Source organism: Molossus molossus, unplaced genomic scaffold, assembly GCF_014108415.1.
Source record: "Molossus molossus isolate mMolMol1 unplaced genomic scaffold, mMolMol1.p scaffold_m16_p_17, whole genome shotgun sequence".
In the NCBI taxonomy this organism is placed as follows: domain Eukaryota; kingdom Metazoa; phylum Chordata; class Mammalia; order Chiroptera; family Molossidae; genus Molossus; species Molossus molossus.
Genome location: NW_023425352.1, coordinates 49,508,687 through 49,525,178, shown reverse-complemented (window position 1 = coordinate 49,525,178; position 16,492 = coordinate 49,508,687). Strand labels below are relative to the sequence as shown.

General features: G+C 35.6%; 1 protein-coding gene across 1 annotated transcript in view; it reads right to left on the bottom strand.

Annotated features, from left to right (window-relative positions):
* MYPN (myopalladin) overlaps positions 1-15,518 on the bottom strand; it is a 94,987-nt gene extending 79,469 nt beyond the window's left edge. The window contains exons 1-2 of the mRNA XM_036265035.1: positions 15,032-15,518; positions 3,463-4,365 (exon numbers count right to left, since the gene is read on the bottom strand). Coding sequence (XP_036120928.1) covers positions 3,463-4,364 — 902 coding nt within the window. The 5' untranslated portion in view covers position 4,365; positions 15,032-15,518. The remainder of the gene's footprint in view (positions 1-3,462; positions 4,366-15,031) is intronic.
* Between the last annotated feature and the right edge of the window lie 974 nt (positions 15,519-16,492).

Here is a 16,492-nt window from a genome sequence, read left to right as displayed (position 1 = left end):
AAACTGAAGTGGCACCTTCCATGTTAACTCTTCTTTTATCCTGCACTCCAGGCAAAGTAATCACATCTTACTTTGAGTTGTCATTGCATCGTATACATACTTCTATTATAGCCCTTATTACACAATATTGCAGTGTTTTGATTACATTTGTATGATTGCTCTGTTAGATTTTGAGCTACCCTATTAGAATAGTTTTAGATTTGATTCAAAATGAGGTCTCTAACCTCCAGTAACACACAGTTGTTTTGTACTCCTGGTGAGTCACTTTAGTAACTCTATAGGTATTTGCTGAATGAATGAATGAATGAATGAGTAAATTTCTACCTAAGTCCTCCTTACTCTTCAAGGTTTAACCAAAACCCAAATACATCTCTGAAGACTTCTTCGAATTTTCTAGTCCTCCATCCCCTCTCTGAAGCTTGATCGTTCTTATGGCTGGTAGTATAAAAATTAGAATGATTTCTTTAATTGGATAGCAAACTCCTCGAGGGCAGGGACACATCTTATATCTATATTGTCTCTGTCATTGCATTGATTACGGTGCTGAGCACATAGTGAAAGCTAAATAAATATTTGCTTTCTGATTAGAGGTATGTAAATTCTATGCTTAGGAAAGTAGTGATAGCTAACAGTCTACTTGGAAAATTCTAAATTTTTTCTTAATATAATTGCAGCCATTAAATTAAGTACAAATTCATTCAGAAAATATTTAGTGAATACCAACTAACTTCCTGGCACCAAACCAGTGGTTGGGATGCAGGCATGAATTATATCAGTAAAGAGATTCTTCCTACGTAAAGGTAGTATTGCTTCATGGAAGCTGTGCACATTTTTTATCACATTTAAATTTGTAAATTTACAATTGGCTAACTAAATAGTTTTTTTTTTTAATCCTCACCCAAGGATATGTTTTTTTATTGATTTTTAGATAGAGAAAGGGAGAGAGAAGGACAGAGAGAGCGAGAAAGAGAGAGAGAAAAAGAGAGAGAGAGAAACATCAATTGATTGCCTTGGACCAGGGATCGAACCCACAACCTGGGTATGTGCCCTGACTGGGAATGGAACCTGCAACCTTTTTGGTGTATGAGATGATGCTCCAAACCACTAACTCACCTGGTCAGGGCTAAGTAGTTTTTGAGTGACCACCAGATTACTTTGTTTTGGTGGGAATAGGATCTTATAGTTCTTCCTAGCTGATTTTTCTCAAAGGAGCACTGAATTCTTTTGTTTGTTTGTTTGTTTGTATTTGAGAGTGCCATGGTCAAGAAATGGGGAGAATAAATCCTGAATGATCTGGTCTATTTTTTTTTTTTTTTTGGTTCAGTCTATGTCCAGAAATCAGTGGGTTGGATAAGACTAAGTAAGTTGTGTGTGTACCAAAACTTGAGTACCCATCAGCTTACTTAGATTAACCAGATGGTATCCATTATGGTTCTGTGATGACATCTCACTAGAGTCTCAGGGAGTATGAACAGGCATGCTCAGAGAAAAGGGTAGACTCTTCCCTGTGTTATTTAGTTTCAACATTTTGCCACATCTTAAGCCAATTGTCTTACTCCTGATTTAAACCTAAGTTGAGTTTCTTGTTTTCCCCTTTCTTTGTGCATTAGTTTACTCAACTAGTTTATTGTAGTAAATACAATAGGCCAGAAGCTATGCTTGGTGCTCAAGATACAAAGGTAAAACAACAGAACCCTTGCTCCCAAGGAGGTCATTTAGATAACTGGATAGTTAATATATGCCATTGTAGAAATAATATTTAATATTACCTTATATTGCCTTTGAATGGCAAACTTCAATATATGAATATGTCTTTAGACTAGAACCCCTTGAATCAACAGACATATATAAATAAAAATATTATTATTAATAATTAATACTATTGCTGTCCTATCATATGAATATTCTGTAAGAAAAGGTGAAGACCTGCTTACATACCTAGAATAAGTGTTAAATAGTAATGAGGTCATGTTCTAGTGGTAATTAGATATTAGGGAGGCAAAGTAACCCTTACTGGACTCTAAATACCAGTAATTCTCTACAAAAGGAATACACTTCAAGCACATCATTCACATATTTTTACATTATAGTATTACAGGTAGCAAATGCCACCCTGGGGCTATAGCCGGATCCACATTTTGTAGGGCCTGAAGCTCATAAACATGAAAGGTATACATAAAACAATAAAATAAAATGAGAACCCCAAATTAGGTATAGCTTATGCAAGTTAGGAGCCCTGAAGCTTAGGCTTCATTTGCTTCACAGAAAAGTTGACTGGTAGGCACATAAAAGATCAGTATTCTCTTTACTAATCTGTCATACTAGGGAAAGACTTGGACATTAGAAAGAATAATATTGGTTAGGCTAATACCAAAAAGTTTACAATAAATACAGTACCTTTAAAACAAATCTCTAAATTGATCTTAGCAACATCTTTTATTTTGATTCTATCAGGTTTTATTCTAGTATTTGGCTTTCTTTAAAATGGAGAAATATCACTGGTATTCAGTCAGAATAGATCATAAATACTTTCTTTTTTAAAGCTTTAGCCTGTAGACCTGCACTGTCTGATACCAGAGTCATTAGCCACAGTTGGTATTGGGCACTTGAAATGTCACTGGTACAACTGAGGCACTGAACTTTAAATTATATTTACTTTTCATTAAAGAACTGATATTCAAGCCCTGGCCAGTTTGGCTTAGCAGTTAGAGCGTTGGCCCATGGACCAATGAGCTGTGGGTTTGATTCCGGCCAAGAGCACATACCTCGGTTGCGGTTCATCCCGGGCCTGGTCAGGGTGGTGTGGAAGGCAGCCTGTCCATGTGTCCCTCTCACGTAGATGTTTCTCTCTCTCTCTCTCTCTCTCCCTTCCTCCCTCCCTCCCACTCTATCTGAAGATAAATAGAAAAAATATCCTCTGGTGAGGATTTAAAAAAATGAATTTAAAAAAACCCCTGATCTTCACTTCAGTTATTACAAAAATTTTAAGTAGTTTGGAATAGCTTGCATATGTTAATCTACTTTTTTAACTATAAATTTTATAAAATCTAAATGCAGATCATTTCTTAGAAAAAATGAGTTGCCAAATTGAGATGTGCTATAATTACAGAATTCACACTAGATTTCGATGCCCTAGTATGATACAAAAAATGTAAACTATCATATTAATAGTGTTTACATTAATTACATGTTGAAATGATGTTTTCATACATTGGTTAAATAGCATATATTTAAAAAGTTAATTTTGCTCAGTTCTTTTTACTTTTAAAAAATGTGGCTACTAGAAAAATTTAAATTGCATATATGGCTAACATTATATTTCTATTGGACAGTGCTGCTTTAAACTCTGTTTTTCTCAAAGGTAGTATATACATTTTGAAACCAGTTACTTAAAAGATAAACTTGGGAGAATCATGGCAGATGGAAAGCAATTACTAAGCATTACCAATGGGGCATTTTTACCTTACTTGAGGTGGTGGAATTCCTACCACTATGCAATCCAACTGTACTCTGGTTCCTTCTGGAACTTCTCTGCTCCATAACTTTTGAGTGAATCGGGGAGGTTGCCCCAGAGGCTCTTCATAGTACAAGGATGAGGGTGAAGACCCTGGGGTGGTGTCTCCACCAGCTGCCTCACTGGCAGCCTGCTCAGCCTCACGCCGCTTGGCTTCCTGCTCTTCAAGGGCATGGTTCACTTCATTATCTCTAGTATCTGCAGGGATGGGGATGGGAACAGAAGATCTTTCTCTTCTTTCTGATAGAACTGAGAAACTGGAGCTATTTTCCTGCATAACTTTGCTTTGAGATTCCAATTTGCTCTTGTGGTTTTTGCAGGCACGAGGTCTAATCCTTTTGGAGCTGTGGGCTTTGAAAAGGGAGGACAGCTCTTCAATGAAATCAGCAGCCTTATTTAAGAATACTTTTTTGGACTGGGTCTCAGAACTATACTGTGGCCTGGTCGCCTCCTGAGGACTGTCTTTAGAACTAGTAGGACTTCTAGAGTTATCCTGGCGGAAGTTAGGGTCAAAACTTGATTTAGATGGGTGTTTCATCTGATCAGAAGAAAGATGTTTTCTTGTTTGAGTTTCATCTGCTTTCTCCAAAGGGTCATGATTGATGGCCAATCTTGCCAGATTGACACTTTCATCTAATTCTTCTTGGCTCAGAAAGGCTGAAAGGTCTGGAAGGTCATCTTGGCCTCCTCCTCCTTCAGCAGCCCCAGAAGGACTGCCAAAATGGAAAGGGTTGGAGGAAGGCTCTGCTCGACTCCTCTCATTGTTTCCCCGATGTCTAGTTTCTGCTAAATAGCTCTCTCTTAGAAGCTGAGAAATGGAAGTAGAAGCTTCTATGCTGTCGTCTTGCATGCTATGAGAAAATAATAATAATGATGATAAGTTTGCATCATTTCCAGAGAATAACAAATCTATGTTTACTATAGCATGATAAATTTTAAGAACTTAAAGCTTGAAATAAAAAAATTGCCTAATTTTGATACTTTTACAAAATTTACTATAAAGACTTAAAGATTATTCTCAAATTGTAAAATGAAGAGGAACTGAATAAAATTTTATTGAAATTGAAAATAAAAACATAGGCATTACCACTTCATTAAATTCTTTAAATATAAGTTCAATTGTGAAAACTATGCTATACCTATAGTGACATTAAATATAATTTCTAAATATAATTTTGATGATATCTGTAAAGGGCTTTTAGTTATAAACTACTTTTATACACAGAGTTTTGTTCTCCATCCTCTCCCTTTTACCTTGAATATAATAAATAGAAATAAAAAGATATTGACAACATAATCTCAACTGGTTAGTAAAATTATAAACTTGATCTAATTCATGAAAATAAATAAAATTTTTAAGCTAGAGACAATTGTTTAAGTTCACTGCTGTTTATAGATTCAATCTGCTCTTGAAAACTATAATGATTTAGCCTTTTCAAATAAGGTATAGCCAATTTAATTTCTATAAAGATATGAGTTAGATCCTAGGTTTTAAAATATCTCTTAAATTAACATTGGTAAAGAGGGGATATGGGAGACAGAAAAGTGTGTGTGTGGGGGGGGCAAGTCAGGACACTCTTAACTGTATACCCTTTCCTGACTTTTGAATTTTAATTATATGAATACATTACCTATTTTATTTTATTTTATTTTTTATCCTCACTCAAGGACATTTTTCCATTTTTTTGTTCAGATAGAGTGGGAGGGAGAGAGAGGAAGAGAGAGAGAGAGAAACATTGACATGAAAGGGACACATCGAGTGGCTGCCACCCGCACAACCAACTAGAGCCGGGGACAAACTGCAACCGAGGTACATGCCCTTAGCGGGAACCGAACCCGGGTCTCTTGGGACTGCAGGCCAACGCTCTAACCACTGAGCAAAACCAGCCAGGGCTACATTACCAATTTTAAAAATAAATAACTTTTAAAGCTTAAGAAAATGGTATAATAACTAGTTCTAAGTCCACTGGACTAGAGATTTTGGTAATGCAAACCAATTTTATAGTATTAATATTATATCTATTCATTCATTCACACACTTACTACAGGGATGGCAAACTTGTGACCCATAGGCTGTTATTCCTTTCTCTCCTCCTTAAGAGTTGCAGCTAACTGATTAAAGTACTCTTCCCACTGACCTTGACTTTCTTAACACTCCACTCCATCTGCCACCACCAATCAATCAGAGATGGTAATGGAGATGAAAACTATTTACCATTCTTGGCTACTAGGTGCTGGGCCTTGTACTGGGAAGATGGAGAGGAAAGTAATCTCCTAAATCTTTTCTGGCTTTAAGGTACTATGACAAAACGTATTTCAGTTCATCCTTTATATGAAAGCCTTACTTATAGCACAAATAAGGCTTCCTAGGAACTGCCTTAATTCTCAGACTTTTAGAGTAATATCCAAAACTAACTTCTAAATTGGCAAAGTGGGGAGTGACCTTGAGAGGGAAATTAGAGATGGCTAAATGGACCTATAGCAAAATATTTTTTCCACATGCTTGCCGCAGCCTGAGACTGCCACTACTGGATCCACTTGTGTCTTAAAAAAAAGATTACTTGAAAATGCAAAGGTATTGAATGGGTACAAAGATTTATCTACAAAAATATTCATCATAGTATAGATGGTAATATTTAAAAATTGAACTATGTCCAATAAGAAATTAGTTAATTAAATTATGATATACTCGTCAAATAGAGCTATATGGTTATTTTAAATTTTGTATAACTGTGAATAATATACAAAATACTACATGAAAGTGTAATTGACATCCCAATTGAAAACTTGTCTTACTTGTACATTGACTATTTATTTATTTATTTAAAAAAATTTTTTTAATCCTCACCTGAGGACATTTTTACATTTATCTTCAGATAGAGCAGGAGAAAAAGAGGGAGGAAGAGAGAGAGAAACATCGATGTGAGAGAGACACATCGACCAGTTGCCACCCACACAACCCCAACCAGGGCCAGGGACAAACTACAACCAAGGTATGTGCCCCTAGTGGGAACCGAACCCGGGTGTCTCTGGACCGTGGACTGATGCTCTAACTGCCGAGCCAAACTGGCCAGGGCTACATTAACTATTTAGAAGAACAGTTAAAGATATATGAAATCAAATACAAAATGCTATTTGAAAATGTAATTAATGTACTTATTGAAAATTCTTCTCATTTGTTAATCAACTATATCATTAGCCTAGTTTGAGTTTCTGTATATATTTAAATGGAAGAAAATTAAGTGCTTTATAAATCAGAATGGCCTTCTATTTGTTGGACATTACTGCATATTGTGTTTTAATGTAACTTTGTTTCTAACTATTTTAAGGCGGCTTTAAAATTTTTTTTCTTTATTGATTTAGAGAGTGAAGAAGAGAGAGGGAGAGATTAAACCAGTGACCTCCTGGTGCATGGGTTGATGCTCAACCACTGAGCCACACTGACCGGGCTTAAGGTGGCTTTTATCTTGAGCAACATGGAATGAGCATTGGCCTTGGAATCAGATCTGTTTTCAAACTCTGGCTTCATCTCTCTGCAGTTGTATGACTTTGAGAAAATAACTTAACTTTTCTAAACTGTGGAATTCTCATCTGTAAAACATAGATAATATCTATTTCCCAGGGGAGGGAAAATTAATAACATCATGAATACAAAGCCCTTAAAACAGAACCAGCCACTATAATGGGCACTCAAAGGATATTAGTAAAAATCAATACTTAGGTAAAGGTGATGTTCATGTTGAAGAACTTTTAAAAAGCTTATATTTATGGTGGAAAAAGAAAAGAAAATATATAAGTAATCACAGCTCTCTGAAACTATGTTTTTCTTCTTTAAGGAAAATAATTAATGTGTAAATGTGTGTCTGTTCTGATACTTATGGTCATGAGAAATTATTATGATAATAAAACTTTCAGGTATTAAAAATAAAGGGTCTCTTTAATATTTAAATATAGTATTTATTACCTATCACTTAGAGTTATATAGATCTGGTTCAAATCCAAGTTCTGATATTTCTTAGCTGTATAAACTCAAAAAAGTTACTTAACTTCTGTAAGCTTCAGTTTACTCATCTATAACAAAGGTATAATAACAGTAGCCATCTCAGAGGTTAAAGTAATAATTAAATGTGTTGGGCATTTGGTAAATGTTCAATAAATGATAGTTACTATTATTATCATTATTTAACAGCTACCAAGATAAGAAATGGAAGTAGAATTAGTGAAGTGACTTGATCCAAGGACAAACTTTAAAGAGAAACTGAACTTTCAATTTGTAGTTTAATGTAGCATTATGTATATACCATTGACATACATGTAGTCACATTAACAAACCAGGCTGCCTTCAGATCTTTGTATGCATTGTCTTTGCTTGAGCTGTTCCCTCTTCCCACCTCCCTTTACTACCTTACTGGGCCTTGTCCTACATGGTCTTCAGTTCTTAGCTGAGACATCCCCCCAAAATTTCTTCTTTTCTCTGGGTTGGGTAACTCTCCAATGTGCTCCTAAATCTCACAGTTCTTACTCCCAAACACAGCATGTGTTACAATATATTAAATTTGCCTGTTTACTTTTCTGTCTACCTCACTTTGTTTTGTATATTATTATCTCTGTACGCACAGAGCACGTGGAAGATCAATAGATAGCTGTTGAATTCTTTTGTTCATTAGAATAAACTAAATCAATTGCTGTTTATCTTTTTTCTTAATTGCAGGAAAAAATAAGATGGATAAACAGAAATCATATTTACAAAGAAAACTTACATACACAAAGGAAAAAATGTAAGTACATTCTATATATAAATATGTAAACAACATCAAGGTGACTTTCAAACGCAAATTGATTTATAGTGAATAAAATAAATAGTGGAAATTATGCTTTATTTTTATGCCAGAAGTATCAAAGAACATCTGATTATAATCAGAAACCTGGGTTTGTATCTCAGCTCCAACACTGAACTTTGCAATCTTGAGCAAGTCATTTAATGCAGCCTAATCTCAATTATTCTCATCTATCAAATAGGATAACAACAATTCCAACTTAGAGGGTTTTTATATGTAAAGTCTTAAACAATAAATATTGCCTAAAATAGGTAATAACAAAAGTGTATCACTTTCTCTTTCATGCATTAATTTTTTTTTTATCCTCACCCGAGGACATTTTTCCATTTTTGTTCAGATAGAGTGGGATGGAGGGAGGGAAGGAGGGAGGGGAGGAGGGAGGGAGGGAGGGAGGGAGAGAGAGAGAGAGAGAGAGAGAGAGAGAGAGAGAGAAAGAGAGAGAGAAAGAAAAACATCCATGTGAAAGGGACATCGAGTGGCTGCCTCCCGCACGACCCCAACCAGGGCCAGGGACAAATCACAACCGAGGTACATGCCCTTGACCAGAATCAAACCTGCGACTCATTGGTCCAGCCAGGGCTCACACATTAATTTAAAATCTGTTATAATTTATAATTTTAAAAAGCCCAAGTGCTGTTATATATACTCTAATTTTCACCCAATAAATATTTATTGAGCATCTACTATGTGCCATCTGGGCACTGTAGAGTCAGCAGTGAACAAAAGATAAAGTCCCTGCCTTTGTAGAGTTGAAAATCTTGTGGGAAAGACATGACTGTTAAGAAGAAAAATTAAGCAAGGCAAAGGAATCAAGGATGATGGGGGAGGAAGGATGGTATGCTGTTTTAGCTAGGAAGGTCAGGCAAAGCTTCTGATGCAGTGAAGAAGTTAGCCATGTGACTGGCTGGGGGGAAGAATGTTCTTGACTGAGGAAGATAAACTTGTCAAAGCCAGGATATGTAAATGTTTGCTGTGTTTGAGTCAAGCCTAGTGTTCCAGGAGATGAGTGAAAAAGAAGAGTAGCAGGAAAAGAAGTCACAAAGGTACAAGCCTAGATCATGTAAGGCCTTACAGACCATGGGAAGGACTTTAAATTTTATTAAACATGTGAATGAAAACCATTTTAAAGTGTGAGAAGCAGATGACATGGTTTTGAAAAAGTTCAATCATGGCTACAATGCAAAGAATCAAGTTAAAGGAGGCAAATGTGGAAACAAAACAGATGAGTTAGGAGACTACTGCAATATGCTATACAAAAGATGGTGGTAGTTGGATCAATGAATGAGTGGTTATCAGTGGGAAATGGTGAGAAAAGGTTAGATCTGAGATATTTTTTGAAAGTAGAGCCCGTGTGATTTGCTGGTGGATTGAATGTGGGACGTGAGAGAAAAAGCAGAGTCAAAGATGACTCCAATATTTATGGCTTTAGTGACCAGCTGAGTGGTGGAATAATTTACTTGAATGAGCCAGGAGGAGGTTTCAGGAAAAGAAATTAAGAATTCTCTTAGACATTTCATCTAGAGTGTTCAGAGTGACATTGAACTTTCTTTCTTTCTTTCTACTTCTTAGATTTTATGTTACCTTCAAAATAAGAATGAGTATTTGTCTTTGAAAACAGATCATGGTTTGGTGAAATGGTCCTAGTTGAAAATGAAACAATTAATACGTCATAAATAATCATGACAGACTTTAGTAAATCATGTAAACTAATTTGCCTACATAGAAAGTTTGTTGAATGTTATTAACTTTGCTAAATATCTTAATTTTTTCCCTAGATTTTTTCCAGAAAAGAAGATCTTCCCTAAAAACTTGCTAAAAATGTAAGAGTCTGGTTCATACAAACAAAACTTGATGCTGATACCCTTGGGTATACAGTCATGTGCCACATAACAATGTTTGGATCAATGTTGGACAACATATTCATTGGTGGTCCCATAAGATTACTGTATAGTGGAGCTGAAACATTTCTATCACCTAGTGATAGTGTTGCCTGTAATAACATAATGTGGTAATGTGGCAAAGTCCTAGTGCAAAGCATTATTGTTTTGTGCTATCTCAGGCTCTCAATATATGGCTAGAAATGCCTGGGGACCCATCTGGGCCAGTAAGCTTCCCCATACACACTTCCCCTTTCTAAACCAATTTGCCAACTGGACCAGCCCTTATGGTTCTTATTATGATACAAGATGCCCTTCAGCAATAACCATTAGGAAACTTTGAAGAAAAAAAGAGTTGATTACTTATAGGCCCTGGAGCACACACAGTATGCCAGGGGGCAACAGTGAGGTCTGGGGTCAAGGGTTTTCATGGGTTCACTCTTTATTGGTGGATTTAAAACATAAGAGCCATAACTTAAAGAATGGGAAAAAACAAGTAGCCCAAATGGTCAGTTATGGAAATCAACCAAGATTTCTAAAACAAAGGCACCGCAGTGGGGCAAGACAGCTTGGCCCTTCTTCTAATCTTGATACTGGCAGTGCATTTATTCTAGATAGTTTTAGTTGAAGTGGATGCCTGGGCAATCAAAGCTTAAGTCAGGCACTTCTTTAGAGGAAGAGTAATTGACACAATTAGACTTTGTTCCTTCTCTTTAATGCTAGTCTTGATCAGGCTGGTCTTGCCTTCTATACCCCAAGATGTCACCCAAGAGAAGTATCTAAATCAGTTCTTCTACAGAAACTCTTACTGTGCCAAGAACCAAATCCCATTACATATAGACTAGTCCTAAATCATTGGGTACAGATCACCTTTTTAAACTTTGGCTGCAGATGGAAAGCACTTGGAGATAAGTCCTTCTTCACTGTTACAGCACCCACTCTCTCACTATGACAGTAAGCATCCCCATCTTAGTTTTATTTCTAGTCTAATTTTGCTGTGCGTGGTATTAGCAAATTAGTAGATATTGCATTACCAGAGTAAGAACTTGAGATATATGAAATATGTCAGTAACAATATGGAAATAAGTCCCACTCTTTTCATTCCTCTTTCAGTTTGAAAGAGGAAAAATAGCAGATAAAACCAAATGTAGCCCTGGCCGGTTTGGCTCAGCGGTTGGAGCGTCGGCCTGCAGTCCAGAGCATCGGCCTGCAGTCCAGTGGGATTCAGTTCCCACTAAGGGCACATACCTCAGTTGCAGTTTGTCCCTGGCCCTGGTTGGGTTGTGCTGGAGGCAGCCACTCGATGTGTCCCTTTCACATCAATGTTTCTCTCTCTCTCTCTCTCTCTCTCTCTCTCTCTCTCTCTCTCCTCCCACTATATCTGAACAAAAAGTGGAGAAATGTCCTCAGTGAGGATAAAAATAAACAACAACAACAAAAAACAAATATAGACAAATGAAATGTATCCATTAGGAGAGAATTTGAAATAAAGAGACAGCAGAGGTGATACACAGGACAACTAGTGGGAATCTGTTTAGTTAAGGACATACCTTCAAGGGCAAGGATTTAAAATGTGAAAGATTTTGCACAGCTGGTGTGGCTCAGTTGCTGAGTGTCAACCCATGCATCAAGAGGTTGCCAGTTTGATTCCCAGTCAGGGCACATGCCCAGGTTGTGGGCCCGATCCCCAGTGGGGGGCATGCAGGAGGCAGCTAATCGATGTTCTCTCTCATCAATGTTTCTATCTCTCTCTCTCTCTAAAAATAAATCAAGAAAACATTTTTTTAATATGAAAGATTTTTAAATAATAGGCCAAAGAGGAGCAAGCCATTCTCTCATATTGTTTTAATCAAATTGGTAAAGGCAGGAAGGTGGGAAAGAAATGTAGTTTGAGTGAGAGAAGGGGAGGTGGGCTACCATGAAACATACTATGTATGTTTTCACATACAAAAGAAGATAAGCATGTAGAGAACCACTAGTGTAAAGTGGTTCTTTGAAGCCAGAACCCCAAATTAGCTTTTAATCTGAAAGAGAGCAAAAAAAAAAAAATAAGTAAAAGTAAATTCTAAGACCCACAGAAAGGCTAATGTAAGGCAAGCAAGAAGACTTCAGGAATGTAGGACCAAAAAAGTGTTTGGTGTAGTTTTATCACTCTCAAGATCTCACTATTCATGATGAATTTAGCTATTATGTATGAAATCTCAAATGAGAAACCTATGTCAATCTGAACTCAAAGATTCATTTTAAATAATAAAAATATTAACAGTTTTGTCCTCCCCCAGTCTCTTAATATTTGTTTTTCTGTTGTTTTGGTGATTAAGGATTTGAAAAAAGATAACTTTCCTAATTAAATGGACATATACATTTGCTAGATTGGGAGAGGAGCAAGTGTCCCAAATAAGCCCCAGATCTCAAGATCTAGTTCTAGTTCAAGAACTTGGTGTGAAGGCTCTGTGTGCTCCTCTCAGTGTGGAGTGTATTGTGATTCCAAGGGGAGGGATGTGTAGCTTGTCAAGGTGACTCTGGTTATACATGAGCTCTAAGGACTCTTTAGTGCCTGCAGGTATAGTCACACTAACTTTTGTGTCCACCAAAAATGTATTTACTGAAAAAATGTTCTTAAATTTCTAAACAGATCAGTCTGTTTTTACTTGGATTGTTTTCTTAGGCAAAAGTACAATGCTGTAGTAGTTATAAAAGCTCTTTGTCAACTACGAAGCATCATAAAAATGTAAGAAAATACCTCTGTGGTGCTTGATTCTTCTTTACTCTTAAGAGAGAGAATTAGTTAAAGCCTTTTCACTTTTTCACTCGCTCAGTGGTTAGAGCTTTGGCCTGTGGACCAAAGAGTTGCGGGTTCAATTCTGGTCAAGGGCACATACCTTGGTTGCAGTTTGGTCCCTAGCTTTGGTTGGGTCATGAAGGAGGCAACTAGTTGGTGTGTCTCTCTCACATTGATGTTTCTCTCTCTCTCTCCCTCCTACTCTATCTGAAGATAAATGAAAAAACAACAAAAAACATTTTCACTTTTTTGTCTTGTTACAGGCAATAACACCCTGAGACCAGCAATGCCTTTGTCAAATCTCAATGTCAATGAAGGAAACTAATTATTCTGGGATTAACTATTATTTGTCTTATACTTTCAGGTTAGTAGCTGAGTTTATTATTCCTATTACACATAGGAATTAACTGTTGAAAAATTTTAATTTAGAAACGGTCACCTTTTCATATACTAACCTTAGTTCATTAAAGACCTTTCACAATGAAACCTGGTTTACCTGCTGTCCCATTTTTTCAAACGTAAATTTGAAAAACCATCTCTATGAAATCCAGTACCCTGTCTGGATAAAAACTCATTCAGTTTCTTTTGTTTATGAATTGCTGTTCTGAGTCTATTCCAGTGAATATACACCTTTGTAAACATATTATAATAGAAACATATAATACACTCTGTATTTGCAATTGATAAATGAAATACTGGGTTTTAACACATTATGAGTTCCAATAGCATTAGCCATATTCTATAAGTGGGAATTGAGACAAACTTCCAGAATTTGGATAGTGTCCAGCTGTTTGTTTCATAGTCCATTATGATAAGATTCTGTAATGTTTATAATTTTGTCTTCTGACAAAGTAAGTATAGTGTCCATGTATTTCAGATTTCCTGGGATGGCTTTGATATTAAATATTTTGCTTGTTGTTAAATCATGTTTCAGACACATATTTTAATTTTGTTTAAAAATATATTAATTGTAACTATAAATAAAGACTTTCTCAAGTTGCCAGAGAAGGATTTTAAATTTTGTGTGAACTTAAGAGTTATTAAGGAGAGACTAAAAAGGTATGACAACTTTTTAAGTTAGAGCTTGTAGAATTCATTTAATCATTACCACTGTGAAAGTAATTGAATCATAGTAATTTTTAGAGAAAGAAAACAGGATAGCTGTTTTGTTTGTTTCAAACTGATTGATGCTAGCATCTTTAACAAGTATGAGTAAAAATATGTTGATACAATAACAAAATTTCTTAGCATCATTACTATAATGTAATGTAAGCTGTATTTTAGGAATGAAAATACAGATTAACCTGTGTTCTCTTTTTCTTTGCTTATACAGTTTTTAAAATATAATTTATGATGTGCATTTAATTACTGCTAATAGTGCAATGTACCAGGCCAAACATTTGCCACTAACTGTCAAGTGTCTTTCTGATGCAGCTGGAGAGAGAGAGATAGAGAGAGAGACAGAGATAGAGAGAGAGAAAGGAGAAAGAAAGAGCAATGTCCTTTGAGTAAGACTTTCTGCAGCTGTTGTGTACATTAATCCAGGGAGCAGATCTCCCAACACTAAATATAGCAAGCATATCCTCTTACATGATAAAAAAAATATAAAATAAAAGTCTTTCAGTATGGAGTCATATTATTTTAGATTTGATTTCCTATAAGAAGGAAATAGGCATTGCACACATATTCTCTATACAAATACTAGTATTTTAGTAAATAAATATGTGGAAAATTCCAATGATATATGCAGTATGTCATGACTTCCTATGTTGAGATATTTTTCCTTAGTACCCAAGTAGGCTTTGATCCTTGTGAATTTCATCAACCCTTCCAAAATCCCAAAATCTTTACATATAAGGAACTTTATTTTTCACATAATTTTGTGCCCCATCATACATAATTAGAAAGTTACCCTAGGTTTTATTCTAAATAACAGTAATTAGGTCTCTGAAATATCCCCTTTCCCATTGTCAGTGCCCTGTTATCAAAACACACTTGAGAACTTAAATCTGAACATTACCTTTCTTTTTTTAGTTGACCCAGATGAGGATGTCCAACCCAGGCACTCCACTGTGATGATAATTATCCAAGCAGAACTTTTAGATGAATGCACAGAAGAAAAAAGACAATTCTTCACGCCCTTGGAAATAGAAAGTAGCCGTCCATAGAGAGTGAGGAGTTAACCTTAGTTTCAGTGAAGATGGCTGTAAGAAGCTGGACAACCTGTCACCACTGGAGCCAGAGCATTTGTCAGCTCACAGGTCCCAAGTTATTTTGAGCTGTATAAACCATGTGCCTGTCAAACATTCCACCTGATTGGACAGGAGAAAACTGAGCAAAGGGATTCCATAGCAGGACAGCACCTGTGGGTGGTGGGGGTCAATCGATTTTTCTACCTATAGAATTTATCTTTCAGCTAGAGGCCCAATGTTTATTGATTTATGTTTGAAATTAATACTAAATTTATCACACCACATTCCATCTGTTAAAGAAAATGGCATTATTTTAAAAATACATCAACATTTAAAAATTTAAGGGCCTTATTTTAATTCATGGGAAATTTACTCTTATTTAATCGCTGATATATTTTAGGAAATTTGGCTATGAAAATTAATGAACCAATATGAAGCTGAGAGTTTTTTAACAGTCTCTCCAAAGGTTAAGCAAAAGCAGAGAAGATAACTAATGTTAAAAGTTGTTAATTAGAGATCACAGAAAAGAGAGAGAGGAAAAAAAATCAGCCTTAGAATAAACCCAGAAACAAATTCGTTTGAACATACTTCTTCAGAAAAAAGCTAATCATATACTATTTAAAAGTCAAAATTACTACTTAATATAGTATATTACAATTCCTATTCATCCCAGAATAACTTTTTCATATATTATTCTATGCGAGATGTCTTCTTTTACAAGCACTACCAATCAATAAAAAAGAATCCTTAACCAAACCAACATCTGCTCAAAAACCTACTTTGTCAAAGTATAGGTTTTTGGATATTAATTTAATACATTTTCAGAATATGAATATGGAAAGACAAAGTTAACCTCATGGCTTAGTACAGATTAAAAGTGCAGAACATCATCATCATCAATCTTGGTAGAAGCCTGGGTTTTGAAAAGTCAGAAAAATGCCATTGGTTATTTATTTTTAAAGAGTCATTCTTAGATTTGGATAGAATGAAATACATTGGTTTAAATCTAGCTCTCTTAATTAATTCACACAACTGCTTGTAGCATTTTTGTCATTCACTCAACAAATGTTTACTTAATGTCTATCATGTATCAGGTAGTGGGTATAAAGCAGTGCACAAAATATATCAAAATTCCTGACTTCATGAAATTTACTAAGAGAACTTTTTATTCTTTTCAGTCATCTTGAGACTCCCTGTAGGCTATTGAATAGATATAAAATTTCTTTGTTTATTGTGATCACATCAGAGATTTCTCTAATGGAGCTTTTTCTTTATAGAAGCAAAATTTT